Source organism: Myotis myotis, unplaced genomic scaffold (assembly GCF_014108235.1).
Source record: "Myotis myotis isolate mMyoMyo1 unplaced genomic scaffold, mMyoMyo1.p scaffold_m19_p_16, whole genome shotgun sequence".
Lineage (NCBI taxonomy): Eukaryota > Metazoa > Chordata > Mammalia > Chiroptera > Vespertilionidae > Myotis > Myotis myotis.
In genome coordinates, this window is record NW_023416320.1 from 31,994,009 (window position 1) to 32,016,116 (window position 22,108).

General features: G+C 40.1%; 1 protein-coding gene across 2 annotated transcripts in view; it reads left to right on the forward strand.

The window, feature by feature from the left end:
• The first annotated feature begins 220 nt into the window (after positions 1-220).
• The window catches only part of NKAIN3 (sodium/potassium transporting ATPase interacting 3), a 421,429-nt gene continuing 399,541 nt past the window's right edge, over positions 221-22,108 (forward strand). The window contains exon 1 of one of the 2 annotated variants that reach the window (XM_036338349.1): positions 221-380. In XM_036338349.1, coding sequence (XP_036194242.1) covers positions 327-380 — 54 coding nt within the window. In that variant the 5' untranslated portion in view covers positions 221-326. The remainder of the gene's footprint in view (positions 381-22,108) is intronic. The other variant, XM_036338350.1, reaches the window with a different exon arrangement.

Below are 22,108 nucleotides of genomic sequence, written 5' to 3' on the forward strand. Positions count from 1 at the left end.
TCCTCCACTCCCCTCCCCTGCACAGACTTCCACCCATTCACCATCTGTGCCTCCCTCCCGCCCCCGCCAGGCTCCCCTCCCCAAGAAGCGGACCGGCACCGAGGGGCGCAGGGACCCCGGCCAGACGCTCGGGTCGCGCGCGCCGTCCCGACCTCTGCCCGCCCCGCCGGGAAACTAACAAAGGCGGCGCGCGGCGGCCGCGGGGAGGGAGCCTGCGCCCGGCCGGCCCGCGAGCCCCGGCGGCGGGGGCGGCTCGGGAGTCGGAAGGCGGCGGCGCCGGAAGCCGCGGATCTCGGGGCGCGCGCCGCTCGGACGCCGCGGGCACCATGGGCTGCTGCACCGGGCGCTGCTCGCTCATCTGCCTCTGCGCGCTGCAGCTGGTGAGTGCCCCGCGCCCCCACCCTCCCCGGCCGCCCGGGCGCTCCCGCCGGCCCGCACCCTGCCCGCCGCTCCGCCTGGCACTGCCCTGCCGCCGCGGGCACTCACGGTGTCGCGCCCGCCCCGAGGGAGGGCTCGGTGGTCCTTTAGGTCCCGTGCGCCGGGGTTCACTGCGTCCCCGCCGGGTGTCGCCACGAGATCCGGAGGCGCGGGGTGGGGAGGGGGTGGGGGGTGAGCGGTTTCCCGCTCCCGGGTGGCACCGCTGGCGTGAGCGCCCGCCGCATCCCTGCTGAAGTTTCTCGGGGCTCGGGGCTCTTTCTTTGGGGGTTATTCGCCGTGCCGCTGTTTCATGGGGAGGTGCCTGGGAATGTCCGCGTTCCACAGCTCCAACTCCTGGCCCGGAGCGAGGTGGTTCTGACCTCCCTCCGGTGGGAAAGTGGTGCCTGAGGACTCTCCGGTCTCCGGGGAGGAGGGCTGGCTGGGTGTGTTTAAAATAAAGTATTTCAGCCCCTGCCCTTCCTATTTCGCCTTCGATTTTGCTGAAATGCTGCACGTTTAGAAAGCGACAGACTGACAGCTGTCACTAGGGAGAGAGCAGAGTGAAAGGCTCGGGTGGCGCGGTGGCGAGAGGAGAGGAAAAAGTGCTTTCATTGTGGAGCGAATGCTTTTCTTGACATGTGTCCTGGTGGGACCCAGGCCGGCCCTGTGGTCTATTCCGTTGTCACTGGAGGTCAAGGCCACAGACCTCCTGTGTCAGACTTTCCTGTGTGAGAGATTAATAGACATCTCCCTTTCATTACCCTTAAGACAGACTCTGTAGATGCTCCGCCAAGCTTTCTTCAAAGTGTCGTTTGTTTTTTAAAGTCACAAGCATTTTTTTTTTTAAGAGCAAGAGGGGAAACGCTTTTCAGGTATCGTTAATAAGTAATGCAAGACATAAACCGAGACATAAAATTATCTTCTTCCTTTAATAGTTAGTCCTTGATCCCATGGATGTTGTAAAAGGTTTCACTTACCCCGGCCTCAGTGTTCTGCTCTCCCATAAAAGCCTCAAATTAGATGTGCTCTTCACAGTTTACTTAACATGTGCACAATTTATGTATTTATAGATTTGAAATCTGTGGCTACTTCTCTTTAAATCTAAGGGACAGTTCCTTCTGTCCTGTTCAATAGGACATATTCTATAGAGTTTTCTTTTTTTTTTTTTTTTAAATATATTTTATTGATTTTTGACAGAGAGGAAGGGAGAGAGATAGAGAGTCAGAAACATCAACGAGAGAGAAACATCGATCAGCCGCCTCCTGCACATCCCCCACAGGGGATGTGCCCGCAACCCAGGCACATGCCCTTGACCGGAATCGAACCTGGGACCCTTCAGTCCGCAGGCCGACGCTCCATCCACCGAGCCAAACCGGTTCTGGCCTATAGAGTTTTCTTGAAAAATAATTTTAAGTCTCACTTGAACAGGAATGTTTTTTCTTTAAAAAGAAAAGGCCAGAGGATAATGTATACTTTGGTTATTAGAAATGGACATGGCTTAAAAGTGGAAAAAACTGAATAAATATTTAGTCAACCTTTGACTATGCAAGATTGTAGATAGACACATTGGATTCTATAGTCTACAATAATATAATTTTTGCCATTTTATATCATTGGAGGGTAAGAATTTTTAATACAGTGGTTTTATCAATCTAATTATGATTTCCTTAGTTGGTGTTGTAATATGTGTGATGATAATGTGTTTGGGGTTGCATCTCTTAGCTTGAAATGCGCCCAGTTTCCACATATACCTTCTTAGTTGCTACAAACACATCTTACACTTTAAAGCTTGTCTCAAAATTCCACTTTCTCTATGAAATCTTTCATGGTGCTCCAGGCAAAATCAATCACTTCTTTCTCTGAAATCGCATAGCACTTTGCTTTTTCCTCTGTCAGAATACACTTCATTCCCTTAAATTATTTTATTATATACACGTGTCTCTCATCATTAGGATGTAAATAACCTGAGGCTAAGGATCAACCATCATTCATCTTTGCAAACCCTGCAAGTCCTTAGGAGAACTCATATTAGGATGTGGAATGGAACATAGTGGCTGAATTTATGATCGTAATTAACATTTGCAACCCATGTAAAGTTTTTGTATAAACACAATTATATTTTACTCCTAAAATTATCCTCTGATGAAGGCCCCCATTCCATAGCTGGCAGATGAGGCAGGTGATACTCAGAGGTAAAAACTTTTCCATATCAGTAGTTTTTGTATGGTAGAGACAGTAAGGGGTTAGTAAACACTTAATAATTGGATATCAAACAAAACATGTATGCATATATTACATTATTATATAAGATATCATATATATATATATATGATACGTCGCACTCATATGACAAATAATAATAAAATATGTAATAGTCTTAACTGTAAATCCTATGTAGCCAGTTAATTCTGAAAGAATCCTTTTGTTGAATTTGATGAACTCCTTGGTTCTGTAGTTCTGACATGAATGCTGATTAATATGTTTATTTACTATGAAGAGTAACAGGGATGTTAAAAAAAGGAAGCTAGCATTGGAACTTCACTCTGTCAATGACATGATGATGGCTTGCAACCTTGGAAACTTTCCCTGCTGAAATTGGAAACTGCCCCCCTTCATGGAGGGCAAGGGGAGATGAGAGAGAGGCGGACCACTCAGATGGCAGGTAGCAGGTTCAGTAAGCAAGGGGACTTACATAGAAGCAGCTGTAAGATGAACTGATTTCTGAAGCCCTACCCCTACTAGAATCTTTAAAGTTTACATAGAGGCCTTAATGGGGTTCAGTCACATATACCATCCAGACGGTCTCAACAACACATTGTTCTCTCAAGGCTTTGTCCTTGGAATGGCTCCTACTGTGAGCACAGTGGGCAGAATGTATATTCCAAGGGTGAGGAGCCTCTGATTGTCCTGGTGCCGCTCCAGGGTCACCTGGAGGTCATGTCCTCTTGATGACCTTTTCCAATACCTGAGCAGATTCTTTGCTGAATTGAGTAAGTTGTCAAATACTGGAAAATTATTTAGTTATTTTTTGTGTGCTATTGCCAATAATGGCATGACACATTTTACGTTTAATATGCATTATTAGAGAGAAATTCTCCATTGCTTTCTTTAATTCTAGACAATCGACAAAACTATGTTACACCCTGATTTTTAACATTTGCCAATTTCTTTGGTATAAATACTCCCACCTTGCCAAGTCAAAGTACACCATTACACCACTGCCTAGTATTTCCATCACACAGATAAAACAGACATAAGTAACCTTAAAAGCATCAAGTAAAACACAGTAAAATAATTAGGAAGGGATATATCTTAAATATTTAGTACATCTTTTTTAATATGATTTACTTAAGTTTAAGTTTATAGTATTTCTTTTTAAATAATGGATGTGTTTATGAACTGGCTTACAAATTCCTAAAATTTTAACTGACTTCTGGAGCCAGTAGAGCAGTGGTTCTCAACCTTGGCTGCACATTAGAATCACCTGGGAATCTTTTTAAGATCCTGATTTCTGGGCCTCATCCTCCAGAATTCTGTTTCTTTGTTATGGGGTGGGGCCACAACATTAGCAACAAAGAAACAGAATTTCCGGAGGGTGAGGCCCAGAAATCAGGATTTTAAAAAGATTCCCAGGTGATTCTACTGTGCAGCCAAGGTTGAGAACCACTGCAGTAGAGCCTGCTCTAGCTTACCACGGGGTGGGGCTGGCAGATCTAGTGTTCTTTCCATTGGAGTCAGCTGTCTTTCCCCCACCTGTCATGTTTTTTTCTGCTCCCACGAACTGTTGGAAGAAGGAGGTGATGAAGGGCTAAATAAGTGTGGGTGTTGAGAGAGGAATGGTTCTCACAGAACACTTTTGCGGAAGAGAGTACATGCTAATGACGAGGAATGACAGTGCAGGTCATTGAAAGAGGGCACATCTACCTCTTCTCAAAGTTAAAGAAACAAAGGAAAAGTTCTTAGGATCTCATTCACATTTCATCCAAACAACGCTCCAGGGTGAAGCATCATATTGGCAGATATCATTGGAGAGAAGTTATCCTTTTGGGGCTAGTGTATTTGGATGAGCTTCGGTTTGAAATTTCAGTCATCTTCCCACGTTCTCCAATTCACTGCTCGGGCCACCTCCCACTACCTTTTCTCCATGTTTCTATCTCTGGGCAAATTAGTGTGTTTTCCTCAGATTTTGCATTCACGGATTTAATTCTGCTAGGTGAATTTAAAGAGAAAGTGAAAAGCATGAATGCATGCCCATAGAGAACTGTGCAAAGGAAATCCTTTGCAATTCCTCACTGTGTAACAGTTTCATTAAGTCATCCAAGAACTTTTGAATAGATTTTTGTAAGGATACTTTTGTTTTTGAATAATGTGTAATTTTATTATATATGTGTGATATGGAAATAAAAAGAAATACCTGACCATATGCTTTTTAGTAAATTAGCTTTAGTTGCCACATTGAAATGAGTCTCAATTGCATGTTTTTAAAGTCTGAAATGTACCCCAATGTCCTTCCAGAAGTCATTTTTTTAAATATATTTTATTGGTTTTTTACAGAGAGGAAGGGAGAGGAATAGAGAGTTAGAAACATCGATGAGAGAGAAACATCGATCAGCTGCCTCCTGCACATCCCCCACTGGGGATGTGCCCACAACCCAGGTACATGCTCTTGACCAGAATAGAACCCGGGACCCTTCAGTCCGCAGGTCGACGCTCTATCCACTGAGCAAAACCGGTGCTGGCCAAAGTCATTTTTTACAGTGGTCTCAGTGATGTGCTGAACTAAGGTTGTTGGAGATTATTCCCATAGAGTTTTAGACATCTTCTTGACACCACACAGGTCAGACTCTAAGAAGCATTCAACCACATTTTGTCCCTGGGTGTTGTTTTCCCGAGGAGCTTTATCTCATCTTGCATCACGTCATGGAAAGGTGACAGCCACACTCCTATTAGAACTAATAATCAGCACAACAAAGTAAAAAACGTTCACTTCACATTCTACAGAAACAGAAACCTTTAAAAGATTTGTAGAAAACAAGTCGCTTTTAACACATTGATGAGCTGTAAGTTTTATTTGAGAGCACATCCTCTCAAATTAAAGAAAACTAGTAATTGTTTTTTTTCTCACAGTGAAAATCACAGCGACTTATCTTTCTGTCTATAACCAGAGGTTCTCAACCTGTGGGTCGCGACCCCTTTGGCAGTTGAACGACCCTTTCACAGGGGTCGCCTAAGACCATCCTGCATATCAGATATTTACATGACGATTCGTAACAGTAGCAACATTACAGTTATGAAGTAGCAACGAAAATAATTTTATGGTTGGGTCACAACATGAGGAACTGTATTTAAAGGGCCAGAAGGTTGAGAACCACTGGCTATACCATATTCAAACCATCTTGTGACCACCTGTGGCACTATAATGCTGAGATAAAGAGTTGGCAGGTGTGTGAATGATGGTGGTGTAGTTGTGGCAACATGTTTTTGAACTAAGTTTTATGAAATGTACCATTCACCTGTCATAGAGAGTTGGCAGCGGATACCTAAATACATTTCTTTTACTGTTTAGATATGTGTATTGATACTTTTGCTTTAACATGTTTTGAATTTTAATAGCTCTTTTCTCCTACGCAATATAATTCTTAATTTAATTTCCATCTTTTTCTAGTATATTTAAATGTTTTGGTTCATCTCATAAGACTCAGAAAAAGTTAGGGAAATTAAAATTATGGATAATAATGAAACTTTAGTTATGATGTGACTGGTGTTGAAATCCTTATAATATTCTACAAATACAGATCCATTTACAGCTGTCTTTTTACTTAAGTGTACATTCAGAGTATTGAATTTGCCTAGGAATTATTATATTCTTATGGCCTTGTTGCAGATTGAATTGTGTCCCCTTCACCCAGAAGTTCTTACTAGGGGTTATGACTTTCTTATGTTGAAGTACTAACCCCTAGGAACTAAAATCTGGCCTTATTTAGAAAAAGGGTCCTTGCAGATGTAATTGGTTAGGAGGGTAAGATGAGCTTATACTGGAGTAGGGTGGGTCCTAGTCCAGTATTGCCGGGGTCCAGCCCCAGCAGGTCCAGGGGTCCCCAAAGGCGTAGACGGAGTCGGCGAAGAAGGAAGGACACGGAGACAGTGTTCAGTTGATCAGCAGCCTAGCCAGGATCTCCAGCCAAGTTCTGGTCTGGATCTCCAGAGAGGTTCTGCTTCAGATCTCCAGCCAGGTTCTGTATCCATGTTGTCTTGCTAGGTTCTCCAGCCAGGTTCAGTCACCAGGTTCTAGTCAGGTTCTCTTGCCATGTTCTATCCAGGTTCTGTAGCCAGGTTCTGTCTCTAGGTTCTGTTGCCAGTTTCTGTCCAGGATCTTTTGCCATGTTCTCTCCAGCAAAGTTCTTCTGTCTCTAGGTTCTGTGTAGGTTCTGTCTTCTAAGTTCTGTGTTCTAAGTTCTGAGTCTTGCTGTCTTGTTACAACTGTATTTATACCAGTTGATTCAATCCTATCAATCTCTATTACAAAGGTTAGGGCGTTTCTTATCTCCATTCCAGGGAGTAAAGATTATGTAGCTTAAGCATGATTGTTCATAGTTAAAGTGATTAATTACCCACCTGGCACTTAGTTGAGGGGTTTTATTCCCTCCCTAACTTCAGGGGAAAATCCCTACCTGGGGAAACAACCTTTCTCAGAGAGGAGACCTTGGTTAAAACACAGTGCCAAGAAGGTGAGCAAACATATTAAGAACAGTATGCCATATATGCCAGGTCCCTTGAAACAGCAAGCATGGACCGGCTCCCGGCAAATTCCCCCTTTTTTATTTTTTAAAAGCAGGCATTAAAAAGGAAAAAAAAAACCCAAATGCTTTCTTGTATCCATTTTAAGAGTAGGATTGTTGCTTTCTGCTATTACCTGAGGCCTGATCTATCACCCCAGGGAGAGCTTGCCAATCCTGCACTTTCCAGGGGTGGAAAGGCTGCAGTGGGGTTAAGGATAAGGCTCCTTGGGCCTACCTTCTCCCATGCCTTTATATTTACCTTTCCTTCCTCAGAAAAGCATGGACATGCTTCTTGTATAAAACGTTCTGTCTGACTGGGAGTAACCTTAATTCCTCTGCTAGCAAGCATATGTGTTAAAAGATCAATACAGAGTCTTATTTCTTTAGACTCAGTATGGCACATCTTCCTAATCTAAAGATCAATACAGAGTCTTCTTTCTTTGGACTCAGTATGGCACATCTTCTCAATCTAAGAATCAATACTGAGTCTTCTTTCTTTGGACTCAGTATGGCACATCTTCTCAATCTAAGTTCTGTACTCTCCACCTTCTTACCCTACTTATCCTCTATAGGGGGGTCTGCAGTACCCTGGTGGAGTCCTATCCGTCCCGAGTGTGGGGTTCTCAATGGGGGGGGTGGGGGGCCTTACCTAGGGGAATCCTGTTCCAGGGGTTCCCAAAGGTGTGGACGGAGTCGGCGAAGACTATCCACCCTCTTCCTACGGTGGAGTCCTATCCATCCCAAGAGTGGGGCTTACCTAGGGGTCCCTGTTCGGGCGCCATATGTTGGGGTCCAACCCCAGCAGGTCCAGGGGTCCCCAAAGGTGTGGACGGAATCGGCGAAGAAGGAATGACACGGAGACAGCGTTCAGTTGATCAGAAGCCTAGCCAGGATCTCTAGCCAAGTTCTGGTCAGGATCTCCAGTGAAGTTCTGGTTAGGATCTCCAGCCAGGTTCTGTGTCCATGTTGTCTTGCTAGGTTCTCCAGGTTCTCCAGCCAGGTTCTGTAGCCATGTTCCCTCGCTAGGTTCTCCAGCCAGGTTCTGTCCAGGTTCTCCAGCCAGGTTCAGTCACCAGGTTCTAGTCAGGTTCTCTTGCCAATTTCTGTAGTCAGGTTCAGTCCAGGATCTTTTGCCATGTTCTCTCGCTAGGTTCTGTCTCTAGGTTCTGAGGCCAGTTTCTGTCCAGGATCTTTTGCCATGTTCTCTCCAGCGAAGTTCTTCTGTCTCTAGAGAACGTTCTGTGTAGGTTCTGTGCCTCCTGGTTCTGTCTTCTTCTAAGTTCTGTCTTGTTACATCTGTATTTATACCAGTTGATTCCAATCCTATCAATCTCTATTCCAAAGGTTAGGGCGTTTCTTATCTCCATTCCAGGGCGTAAAGATTATGTAGCTTAAGCATGATTGTTCATAGTTAAAGTGATTAATTACCCACCTGGCACTTAGTTGAGGGGTTTTATTCCCTCCCTAACTTCAGGGGAAAATCCCTACCTGGGGAAACAACCTTTCTCAGAGAGGAGACCTTGGTTAAAACACAGTGCCAAGAAGGTGAGCAAACATATTAGAACAGTATGCCATATATGCCAGGTCCCTTGAAACAGCAAGCATGGACCGGCTCCCGGCACAGTATGATGGGTGTTTTTATATAAAGGGGAAATTTAGATACATATGTATGTACACAGGAAGGGCACCATAAGAAGACGAAGGCAGAGATCAGGGTGGTGCTTCTATAAGCCAAGGAGAACCAAAGAATGCCAGCCAACCACCAGAAGGTAGGTGAGAGACGTGGAACAGATTCTCACAGCCCTCGAAGGAACCAACCCTGCCAACGCCTTGGTATTAGACTTCTGGCCCCCCAGAACCATGAGACAATAAATTTCTATGGTTTAAGCTACTCAGTTTGTGGTACATTGTGATGGTAGCCTTGGTGAACTAATACAGATTTGGATTTTTTATTTCACAGTAGACTAATCACATATTTTTATGTGTTTATTTCTTTGTGTGTGCTATTGATTTCTTTTACTGGATTTTAAGTCCCAAAGGGCAAAGTCTCTGATTTGCTCATGGAATCTTCCTCATACCCTTCAAAGGGTAAGCACTTAATGCATATTAGGAGAATAAATTAATGCATAAATGAATAGCTAAACTTTGAGTGATTTTACATGCCAGTCATTGTACGAAGTACTTTATATCTATGAAATCATGTAATTCTCAGAACCATTCATCTTAGAGATTCAGAAATTGAGGCAAAGAGAGTTTTAGTAACATGCCCAAGATCACACAGCTGGGAAATGATGGAATCAGGGTTCATATTTGAGTCTTCATTGTCTTTACTGTGTTCTGTGCTTTCTGTACTTGAAATAACGAACAACATTCAATAAATATTCATAGAGGCCCTGAGCACTGGGGGTACAGGTGTGAGCTACTCAGATGCAGACCTGCTCTTAGGCAGTTTATAGCTGAAGGCAGAAGGGCTGTCGATAAATGCGTAAACAAAAATTATCTAATTACAACTATTGCTAAGTATTACTAAGGAGATAAAATTATCAAACACTCAAAGAAGTTGGGAGGGATCTTCTTAGATAGGGTGGCCAGGAAGACTTCCTAGAAATTAGAAGTTGAGTCTGAAAGAATGACCAGCAGTCAGCATGCAAAGAGAGGGGAACCATTCCAAGCAAGAGAAATAAAATGTGCAAAACTTCCAGCTTTAAAAGAGCTTGGGATGTTCTAGAAGTGACAGGAGTCTGGGCTGCCCAGGGTGGAGAGAGAGAGAGAGAGAGAGAGAGAGAGAGAGAGAGAGAGAGAGAGAGAGAGAGAAAGAGAGAGAGAGAGAGAGAATATTCAGTGAGATGGTATTGGACATGTGCAGTGGCACTGGATTTCATACAAAGAGCAATCTGAACCCACTGGAACATTTAAAGAGGCATGGTATCTTCTGTGTTTCAAGATACTCTCCTTGCTGAGTAGAGAATAGATGAGAGGGAAACGAGAGGAAATGGGAGACAGAATGCTCTTCTGTTATTCTGAATGAGAGATAATATGAGTCAGACACATACATAGCAGCAGATAGGGGAAAGGGTGAAGATGAGACATGATTTAGGAGCAGAAAGCCTGGGACTGGCTGAGGGGTTGACCTACACATCTTGCATAACAGAATTCAGTTGTGGTACTTTTTCCTGAAAGTGGGAAAATCGGGTGTTGTGGGTGTGGAGGTGCAGCAGAAGTGTTCATTTGGAGATAAAAAGGTTCAATTTTATTATTATTATTTTAAAATATATTTTTATTGATTTCAGAGAGGAAGGGAGAGGGAGAGAGAAATACAAACATCAATGATGAGAGAGAATCATTGATTGGCTGCCTCCTGCACGACCCCCACTTGGGGTTGAGCCCGCAACCCAGACATGTGCCTGGACCAGAATCAAACCTGGGACCCTTCAGTCCGCAGGCCTACACTCTATCCACTAAGCCAAACCAGGTAGGGCAAGGTTCTGTTTCAGACACTTTAAGATTCTGATACATGAGGTCAAGTAGCTATCAGGTATATGAACTTGGAACTCAGAGGACAAGATTGGATTGAATACTCAGAATCGGGAATCATGAACAATATTAGCATTTAAAGCCCTAGATGAGGTTACCTCAAGAGAGAGTGTAAAGGTAGATGAGAACAAGTCTGAAAACAGGAATCAAAGTTTTGAATGTTAGTTTTATGGAGACTATTTGGCAAATACTTGGGAATGTTGAAGTGGACATGCTTTCTGAGGTGCATAAAAAATTCATGCTTTTAACCCAATCAATACTAATTGCTTTTAATGTGTAAATTGTCACGAGTTTACAACAGAATATAACATTAGACTAAAAGATAACATTTTATCAAGGATTAATATTCAAAATGCCAATTAAATGGAAGTGCAAGCCAATGACACATAGCACTGTGTCCAATTTACATTTTTGATATATTTTGCAAAGATACTAAAATAAAATGGGAGGTAGCCCTAAATACTATTAAAAGAACATTCTTACTTTGGCCTAAACCAGTGGTTGGCAAACTGTGGCTCGTGAGCCACATGTGGCCCTTTGGCCCCTTGAGTGTGGCTCTTCCACAAAATACCATATGCAGGCGCGCACGTACAGTGCGATTGAAACTTCGTGGCCCATGCGCAGAAGTCGGTTTTCGGCCTGGGCGAGTCTATTTTGAAGAAGTACTGTTGATATTTGGCTCTATTGACTAATGAGTTTGCCGACCACTGGCCTAGACCTAGGTAAAGTACTGGAGAACATATATTTTAAAATTCTGGTGAAAGCATTGAGTCTTACTCAATGACAGAAGTTTTGGAAGATGAAACATTTGAGCTAGTTGTTCACTGTTCTCTCTGACTTGCTAAGAAAATCACCAGTTCTTTGATTTGGAAGAGAAACTGTCTATTGGGGAAGGGAAATATGGGTAAAGGCTCATGGACAGTAGGGGTTGGACGTACTGACAAGGGCTCTTCATACACGAATTAGATGGTCCATTGTAAGAGAAGCAGGGGCAAGATCATGTTCTTTTTTTTCCAATTTTTTTGGTCTTTTGTGCATAGAGAACCACTCTTTAGAATGGTTTTTCTGATTAATTGTATTCTTGAATTATTAAGTAGAATTAAATGTTTGAATTTTTTTCTCCACTCTCTCTGTAGGTACTTGCATTATGAATGGTTTCATGCAGATGCCCAGTTCCTTTGTTAACAAGGGCATTGGAATAGAATTTTAGCTATCACATTCTCGTAGGAGATATGAGCTCAGTGGATGTGATGATAAGTTGTAAATATATTTCTGACAGTTTCTCCCTATTCTGGTAATTAGAAACATGGCTAGACTTTGGTATTGATTAATATGTAGTATAATAAATGTTTGCGTGTGGGAAGCCCCAGGCTGTAGAGGTGACTGGATAAATCAGTTAATTAAGGTACAAAGAGGAATGCTCTACCCTCCAGTTATGTTTCCTGTACTGGTAACTAGTTGTAACAGATCATAATGAAGGTAATGGGAAATATAAAATTCTCGTTGATGACATTTCTTTCTCAATTTGTATTTAAAATAGAAATCCTTGATGAGGGGGCACTTTCAAATTACAGTTTATGAAAGGTAACATAGCTGAGATTTGAGGGGTCCTCAAAAAATTATCTAGACTCCTCTTTGGTGCTATGGCAGAACTGCATGAATCTCCAATACCAAAGACCCTCCTGTTGATTCATAAATATCCCTGAGAATGGAAATTGTTACTGTTAGCAAATATTTAAATAAAATTTTTGTGCCTCTATTTCTATCTTATTTTCTACACCTCTGTCTTTTATCTGGATGCTGAGTAACAGATGGAGGCAACAATGTGCTTGAGTCAGCACCTACCATCTGGGGAGACTTCACTGTTACATAAATTCTACAAGCCTGTGTTAAAAATTAATTATATAAATTTTAAATTATACTAGAGACAAAGGTAATAAGTATCCCAAACTCAACCCTTCCTAATTACTTTTACTTCATTGCACTGTACTTCAACTGTGCTGCAGGGGTTATTTTATAAGCATTGCATCTATATGGTAGAAATTCTATATAACAGGGTGCTTATTGAGCATCTCCTTCCAACTCTGCGTCTGGTTACATCACATTGGTAGCTAAGACTCGATTGTCGTGAAAGTATTTACATCATGAAAATACACAAACACTGCTAATCAGGCCCTCCTAACACCCCTCAGAGCCAGTTATTAAACATTTACTGGCGTGTCACTGGTTTTTATATTCAAAATTCCAACATTAACTCCTTTTATACAGTAGCTATAGGATCTCCCTAAACAGAGTAGTTGATAACTGGTTTGTGACTAAATGGTCCAGAAATGATAGTGGTTCATCGGTGTCACTTCTAGGTGACTTATGAGGCTCTAGAATCCCTCACTATGAGCAAAGTCATTTCTGGCTAATGGGTGTTGATTGATTCCCATGAAGGAGAGAGCATTTCCTCCAATGCCCAGCTCCTCCACCTGTCTACACTATTGGTCCTAATTAGCTTTTTCCACAGGGATGTCAAATAATCAATGGTGAAAAGATCAAAACACCTTCTTATATCACAGTTGGTTCTTTCAGGCTTCCAAGCTTCAATTTTCCATTGTACCCACGTTGAAATACTAAATATTTGATCTTGAAGGAAGCTATGAGAAGGTGATTTACTTGAGAACACATGAAAAGATATTTGGCTCATGAAATGTATTTTCTGAATTTTAAAATGTAATCATTCTTACAATGTGCGATGAAATCCTATGGCACCTTGGTTCCCTTGTTTCATTCTTATAACATCTCCATGAAGCAGATATTAATATACATATTCCTACTTATAGGTGAGAAAACTGAAATGTGGAGAAATTAAGCAGTATATTGAAATCATATGTTATGACTTAAGCCCTCAGAAGTGGAGAAGCGTGGATAACAAAATTTTGTGTGTTATCTTATGACTAGAATAAAAGAGTTTTTTTCCTCTGGCCTCATGCCAAACCAGTTGGAAAGAGTAATTATTTAAGCAAGCGGTTTCTCATAAAATGTAATTTTAAAATTATGATCCAGGTGATTTGAGTAATAAAAAGAGATAATGTAAGTCTTGAAACAGCTCTTTTTTTCTGTCCGTTTCTGTTAGAAGATAGCTTTCCTCCTGATTGATATCTAATTTTAGAGTCCCCCAGGAAGCACCCCAATTTACCCTGAGACAAAAGAATGAAATGCAAGCATTCTTCAGACCAAATATTCTGCAACTTTTACATGCTCTATTTTCTTCAATCGACGAACCACTTCTGACAATGCTTTTACCGTCCAGATGTAATCCTCTAATACCATCGGGACCTCTACTCACAAGTACCCTCTCTCCCCATAAAAGTTTAAACCTCAGATTCTTTTTGCTCTCTAATGGGAAACTCTTCCCTGGCGTTGGGGTATGTAATTGTTAAAAAACTGAACGTGGCAGCCACACCATTCACTGAGCATCCTAAATGCAGGGCCAATTAGAGGAAAGCATTAGATGAAGCCTCAGAACCATTAGGAAGCCTGCAAAGACCCCCCCTGGAAGTATTTTCTCCTAAAAGAGGGTTGTGTTTGGAAATACAACCACGGAGTCATCCTCAGGGACCTGTCCTTCACACATATGGTTCTCTTGAAGTATTTCACAAGTAGGAGACAATGTTTTGTAACATTTCACAGACTACACCATACAGAGGAGCATTGGTCATGAATTATTGATGCTTGTTTGACTAGTCCAAGATTGTCTTTATATATACTTTTTTAACTCCTTCACTACTGATGATCCTTGTATTGGCAGGCAGAAGTTTTGAGGAGTTTGACTTAAGATATGGGTAATGGCTTGATTTTCTTTTAAAAAAAAAATATATATATTATTGATTTTTTACAGAGAGGAAGGGAGAGGGATAGAGAGTTAAAAACATCCATGAGAGAGAAACATCGATCAACTGCCTCCCGCACACCCCCCACTGGGGATGTGCCCGCAACCAAGGTATATACATGCCCTTGACTGGAATCGAACCTGGGACTCTTCAGTCCATAGGCCGACGCTCTAGCCACTTGCTAAACTGGTTAGGGCGGCTTGATTTTCTTTTAAGAGAACAGCAAAACTAAAGAGATAATTATATTTAAAGACATTTAAAGTTTATGTTTCTTTTATTTTTAGTTATCATAAAATTTAATTTGATTTTGAAATGTTGATTAATTGCCATTCTACCAATGAAAGGTTTAAAGTGCCCTTAGGAGAATGGTACTTAAATATTTATAAATAGAAATACACTTCTGTAGCCCATTTGGTCTTACTTTATATTTAATTAAGAGGTAATCTGAAATTTAGATTTGGGTCAAGCATCACCTGCAATGGCTATGTGCTTTCCGTGACCCAAAACAAAGGAAAAGTGATAGAGAACTGTTATCCCAGAGGCATGAGAATTATGCTGATGGATGATGGTTAGCTGCTGTGTAGCCACAATTTTTTCAAAAGTGAGTACTAGACGCTGACTTCATGGGGGGACTGATGACTAGAAGGCATGATTAGTGCTATAAGGGCAGCGTTTCATAGGATATAACTTAACCCAACATAGTAGCAGGAAGTCAGAAATAGATCGTCTGGATTGAACAAATGTATGTGACAAAGACAGTACAGGAAACCATAGTAAATTTTATAGACTTCATTTATAAGCCTAAGGAATAAGATCATTGAACATTTCTGGGAGTTCCTGATATCTTGAGTTATTTTCTTCTATTACATTCAAGTTGGGGGAACAATGTTTTTGGCAGGATTAAACTACAGATTCATATATAAACTACATTATGTGCAATGATAATTTGAAAGTCCTAGGGATAAAGGTTTGAACGGTAATAAACCACAGACAAAAGATGAATCATCAATGTCATGTTGTTTAAGCAGTGAATATTGGAATGCATAAATATGAGTATGATATGTAGTAATTCACTCTTGTCAGTATTGATCTGATATATTTAAACAGAGGAATGTGACAGTTTCATCTTTTTCCTCGTGAAGTATCTTGTGAAATGTACAATCAAACTTAAAAGGAATTTGGAAATAGTTCAGAAGGAAAAATGAAGGGATTCAGGTTATTTAGCCTTAATGGTAAAGTATTAGTATCACAGGAGTTGTCTCTGAATGTTGAAAGGAAATATCCTCCCCTCCACCGCACCCTGCTTCTTAATTCCTGCCATCATTGCCCCACTCTGCACGTTCTGACTCACCCCAGTTCCTGAGCCAATACTGACTAAGTCAGGAGAGTACATATTTCAGTATCTTCAGCTCTTCAATTGGCTACCACCCAAACGTTAGCTCATATACCTTTGAAAGAATGAAAGACAACACTATGTCAAAATGGCTTACTAGAGAAACTTGGGCACCTTACAAAAGAGGTCCCTGTGACTCCTTATCCACTTGGTCCCCAAGGTCTGACAACCCCTAACGCATGATTCTACCCTATATAATTGGAGTGGGCCTACCATATAGTGAGATGCAATTGATGTTTACGTAGCACCATGTTTAGCTACATCTGTTACTTGTGCTGCTCACATCAGTCTCTTACTACTTGGAAAAGATATAGACTGATTTCATTAGGCAGCACCCTCATCCTGCAAGGTAGTGGTAATGATGCATTTGGTTTGCTGCCCATTGTGATGGTAAAATTTCAACATAAACGCGCCTGTGCTGATGTTCCTGTAACCGCCTCCATCCACCTGCGTTACACCATGTATTCTCACCTCAGTTGTATTTTTGTGAGTGTGACACTCTTATGGAGACTCTCAGAGGCCACCTGGAGCAGTATGTTTTATGATCTGGCCTTTCCCACCCATATGGCTGAGAAAGGAGCCATGGGACGTTCCCAACAGGGTCATTTCCTTGACATGAGAGAAAAGTGATGTCAGAAACCTGTACCATATGGCAGCACACAGTGGATAAAACAGGTGCCTAAAAGGTGTCATTACAGGAAATGTGTTTGACGTTAATTTGGGTGTATCCGTCATCAATTCTTAACTGTCAGCTTCTCAGATTATTGTTTGAAATTACTACCTAGAGCTTGAGAGTAGGTGCATGTTTCCTTCTACTACCTCATTTGCTTTTCTCTCCATAGTCAAGTCAGGTCAGTGACTGCTCTGTAATTATTTTCTTCTGCAAAATGGCTGGCATGATCAAATTCCATAAACGCTGTATCTGAACAGGATGTGTTATGAAGTTTATGGAGGAAGATTTTGGAAATTATTTCTATGAAGATTTGAAGAAGAGATCAGATCAGGGTTTTATCAACTATGTAGGCATCTCTTGGCCCAGTCAGGTTGACACAAACAATTAACCATTGCACAGCATTATTATAAGCAGAGACATAAACCATGCAGCTTTCAGTAAACATTTACAGACACACAATAGATATATGCCACTTGCAAAGTAAACATTTTTGACATTTGTTTGTTTTTTAAATTGTAAATATGATTGTTTAGACCAGCCGTAGGCAAACTACGGCCCACGGGGCCGTATCCGGCCCTTTTGAAATGAATAAAACTAAAAAAAAAAAAAAGACCATACCCTTTTATGTAATGGTGTTTACTTTGAATTCACACAAACACTCCATCCATGCTTTTGTTCCGGCCCTCCGGTCCAGTTTAAGAACCCATTATGGCCCTCGAGTCAAAAAGTTTGCCCACCCCTGGTTTAGACCCAGGTTCTCTCTCTACTATGCTACAAAAGCTATTTTTGTTTGGTGCCCATTGGGTCGCCAGATGATATATATGATGTCAGAAACCTGGGAAGGTCAGACCCAGTGAGACTGACTTGAGTGATGCCCTCTTTTAAATAGTTAATGTGAAATATTTTAACATTTCTAAGTATAGTTATTGGACTTCTGGCACCTGAGTCTGCATTTTTTTTCTTATCTGGTCACTAAAATGTGAGCCCTCTTTGCTACTATCTGAAAGGCATGCCCCTATACAACATTTTTCACTATCATCACTGCCCCAGGGGTCAAAGGCCCCCTTTTGTTGTTGTGGGATGTTACCTATACGTAGACAGATGTTTTTTTCTGTAATTCTGCAATCTAGAAGACTATTGCTCAATAAAACCCCTGTGTATGGTGGATAAGTATTGCTTGAAACTTTACTAATATGGCAACACTGTGGCGTACTTAAGCTTTTGTGGGCTTCCCCAGCCATTTTGAAACCAAAAGAGTGCCAAGCAACCAACTTTCAAGTACTTCTTTGCAACAAAGATCTTTGATAAACTGAAAATTGCTCATTTTATGGACTTCTCTCTTGGTTCTATAGTTTCTCATATTCCAATTCCCTAGAAAATTGCTTTTGAAAGAGTTTAGATGATATATCTCTGAAGCAGTCCATTTTTTCCCCATTCTACTGCTGAGCTGGGCACACTCCTAATTATCTTTGATCGTGTTCCTTTCTGCAGGTGATAGTCCATTTAATGTATGTAGCATAGCAAAGTTACAGGACTGTGCAAGTAAGCTTTGAGACATTCATCTTTAATGCCCAAATAAGTAAATTATTGTCACAGTTTAAAAATTTTAGCACTTATCAAGCTCTATGGGTGTACTTTAAGATATGCTTTTCCTACTACAGCCATATATTGTCAATTCTACTCAGTCGTAAGTTACTTAAGGTCAGCAACTTAGACCTGTGTGGCTTTTGACAATGCTCATTAATGTTGCTGCCATTGCCTTTAGATGGAACCTCCAGCATGTAAATTATGCATAATTATATATTCTCATCAGAGTTAGCATTTCATGAGAGGTCATAAAAACTTGGGTCGAAACAAGTTCATCTGTCTTCTAAAAACTTCCATGTACTTTAAAATAAAATAAAATAAGTAAAATAAAAGTAATACTTTATGATGAAGTATGAATACTACAGAACAATTTAATTAATCTTAATTTAGCTCATGTAGAGGTCTTCATGCTTTCCCCCCTAATTGTTTGGTAATCCAAATACTAGGTATCAAACTTTTACTGTGAGAACATACTGCAGTATTGGCATTTCAATATTGATAGGTGGCTACATTGAAGTTTAGAATGCTTTGTAAAATAATATATTTTTATTGTTCTTTTGAAAATTTGTGAAAAGATTAAAAATTAGCATTAAAACAACTAATATTTTTAGATGTCATTCATAAGAGCATACATATTCCTCCTATTTTCTTAGTGTCAAACATGAAACACATTCAGAGTATTCTCTCTGGATTTTTTTCAAAGTATATTTTTAAATTTTCATTTTTTAATTATAATTAACACACACTATTATAACTATTATATTAGTTTCAGGTGTACACCCAGTGATTAGACATTATATAACTTACTAAGTGATCATTGTAATAAATTTTGTATCCATCTGACACAATACATAATTATTTGAATATTATTGACTAAATTTCCTATCCTGTACTTTACATACCCGTGACTGTTTTGTAACTATCAATTTGTTCGTTTTAATCTTTTCATCCTTTTCACCCATTGCCTGGCCCCTGCTCTCATCTGGCATCTAATACAAAGTTCTCTATATCTATGAGTCTGTTTATGTTCTGCTTGTTTGTTTATTTTGTTTCTTGGATTCAATTGTTGGTATAGATACCTATTTATTCCCATTTTATTGTTCATATTTTTAATCTTTTTTGTTTTGTTTTGTTTCTTCTTCATAAAGGAAAAACCTTCAACATTTCATGTAATACTGGTTTGGTGGTGATGAACTCCTTCAGCTTTTAATTCTCTGGAAAGCTCTTATATGTCCTTCCATTCTAAATGATAGTTTTGCTGGATAGAGTACTCTTGGTTGTAGGTCCTTGCATTTAATCACTGAATATTTCTTGTTCCTCCCTACTGGCCTGCAAAATTTCTGTTGAGAAATCAACTGAAAGTCTCATGGGTGTTCCCTTGTAGGTAACTAACTGCTTTTCTCTTGCTGCTTTTAAGATGCTTTGTCTTTATCCTTTTGCATTTTAATTTTGTTGTGTTTTACTGTGGTCTCTTTGGTTTAATCTTGTTTTGGACCCTCTCTGCTTTCTGGACTAGAATGTCTATTTCGTTCACCCGGTTAGGGAAGCTATCTGTCATTTTTTTTCAAATAGGTTTTTAATTTCTTGATCTCTCTCTTCTCCTTCTGGCACCCCCATGATGTGACTGTTGGTACACTTGAAGTTTTCACAGAGGCTTTTTACACAATCGTCTTTTTTAAAAAATCTTTTTTTTTTTTTTTGCTGTTTTTATTGAGTGTCTTTTGCTTTATTATATTCCAATATGCTGTTTTGGTTCTCAGCTTCATCTATTCTACTGTTGATTCCCTGTAGATTGTTCTTTATTTCAGTTAGTGTATCATTTTTTCTGACTTGTTCTTTTTATGGTTTCCATGTCCTCTTTTATGCTGTTGAAGTTCTGTAAATTCATCTAATATATCCCTAAGTTCACTGAGCATCCTTGTAACCAGTGTTTTAAACTCTGCATCTAATAGACTGCTTGTCTCCATTTTGTTTAGTTCTTTTTTAGAGTTTTGTTCTGTGCTTTCATTTGGGACCTGTTTCTTCTTCCCTCCACCCACCCTTAGTTTGTTTCTATGTATGGGGTAGATTTGCTGCATCTCCCGGGCTTAGTAGAATGGCCTGAGGTAGTAGGTGTAGTAAGGCCCAGTGGCACTGCCTCCTTGTGCACCTGAGCTGGCACTCCAGTTGCACTCTCCCATCCCCCCACCCCCAGGTGGGCTGTGTGCATCCTCCTGTTGTAGTTGAGCTTAGATTGCTGTTGGCAAGTCATTCTAGGGATGCAATCTTGAGCTGTTAGAGACTGTGTTAGTGTTCAAGTCTTTATAGACTAAGGTTGATGGGCCTATTCAAGAAGCAGTCTCAGAGGAGCCCTGATAGAGTTTTCAAAGAGACTCTTTGTAATTGCCCTTCACTAATCATTAGTGAACTTGGGGGCTGTCTGTGATGTGATTCCTGTGAGTCAGCTGTCAATTCTGCAGTGTGATAAAATTCAGTTGGATCTGAGATTTTCTCTGAGTTTTCTCTGCCATTTTCCCCCGGCTGTAAGTCTATTATTGCATCAATTTTTTAAAATTACATAAATCTTTTCTTATTGTTTAAAGACCAGTTTGGATGAAGAACTAACAGAGTAAATTTAAATTCTGGGAAACATGGTCAAATATTAGTTATGTTTCAGGTGTGGAGAATCTTTTATAATTTATATTTTAAATATTATTTAGTGTAATTTAGTTAATCACAATGTACATTTCAGAAATATACTTTTTCTTAATCCTCACCTGAGGATATGTTTTTATTTTATTTTAGAGAGAGGGTAAGAGGGGGTGAAGAGGATGGGGGGGAGAGAGAGAGAGAAAGAGAGAGAAGCATCCATGTGAGAGAGAAACTTTGATTGGTTGCCTCTCATATGTGCCCCAAATGAGGATTAAGCCCACAACTTGGGTATGTGCTCTGACCAGGAATCATTCCTGCCAACTTTTGGTGCCAAGGACGGTGCTCCAACCAACTGAGCCACACTGGCCAGGGCAGTAATATTCAATTTTGATAATATACTTCTATTATCAGAAAATTATTTCTATTAATATTACCTTAATGTGAGTCTTTTAACCATTTTAATGCTGAACTGAAGAAAATATATTGAATAATATTCACTCTTCTGAATTTGAAACTTACCATTTGTTTTCTTCTTGAAATTTTCCATGACTTTGTAGATGCTTAAGAAAGATAAATTTTTTTGATGCTGTATCTTAGCCTTGTAGAAACTCAGGTTGTCTTTTTCTTGGGCTTATAGAAGTCCGAATAGGTTCATAACATAGGAAAAAAGATTCATATTTGAGAGCAAGTTAGGTTATTAATATAGGTCTATTTTTCCAGTTCTGATTATTATTTTTTAAATTAGTAATTTGGGAAAAATGTTTTACAGTGATGACAAGGTTCTGCATTGCTAGGCAACATCATCAGACTTAAGAAGAGAAACTAGAAGAAGAAACAATTATTGTACTTCTAATGACTTCAAGCTCTGTCCTAATGACCAGTTATAAAAATGAGAGATGATGTGCTATAAAATATGCATATGTTTCATATTAATTTGGATTTACCTACACCTTCAGTTTTGTCTATTAAAACCACTATTTTGGTATTAGGTTGGCCTTCCCAATTTATTAGTTTATCTGCTTCTTTCAGGCTGTATTCAGTAGAGTGCTTAGAAAGGTTAAGATGAAAAGTCCAGGGATTTATAATTACCAGCAGTCATGCTTAAATTAATGAGAATGGCAATTTTTAATTATTTTTTTTCAGTTGGAGCACTTTTAATTTGTGTAAGTCAATCATCACAATAAAATAATTATTTTGAATTTTTTATAATTCGACT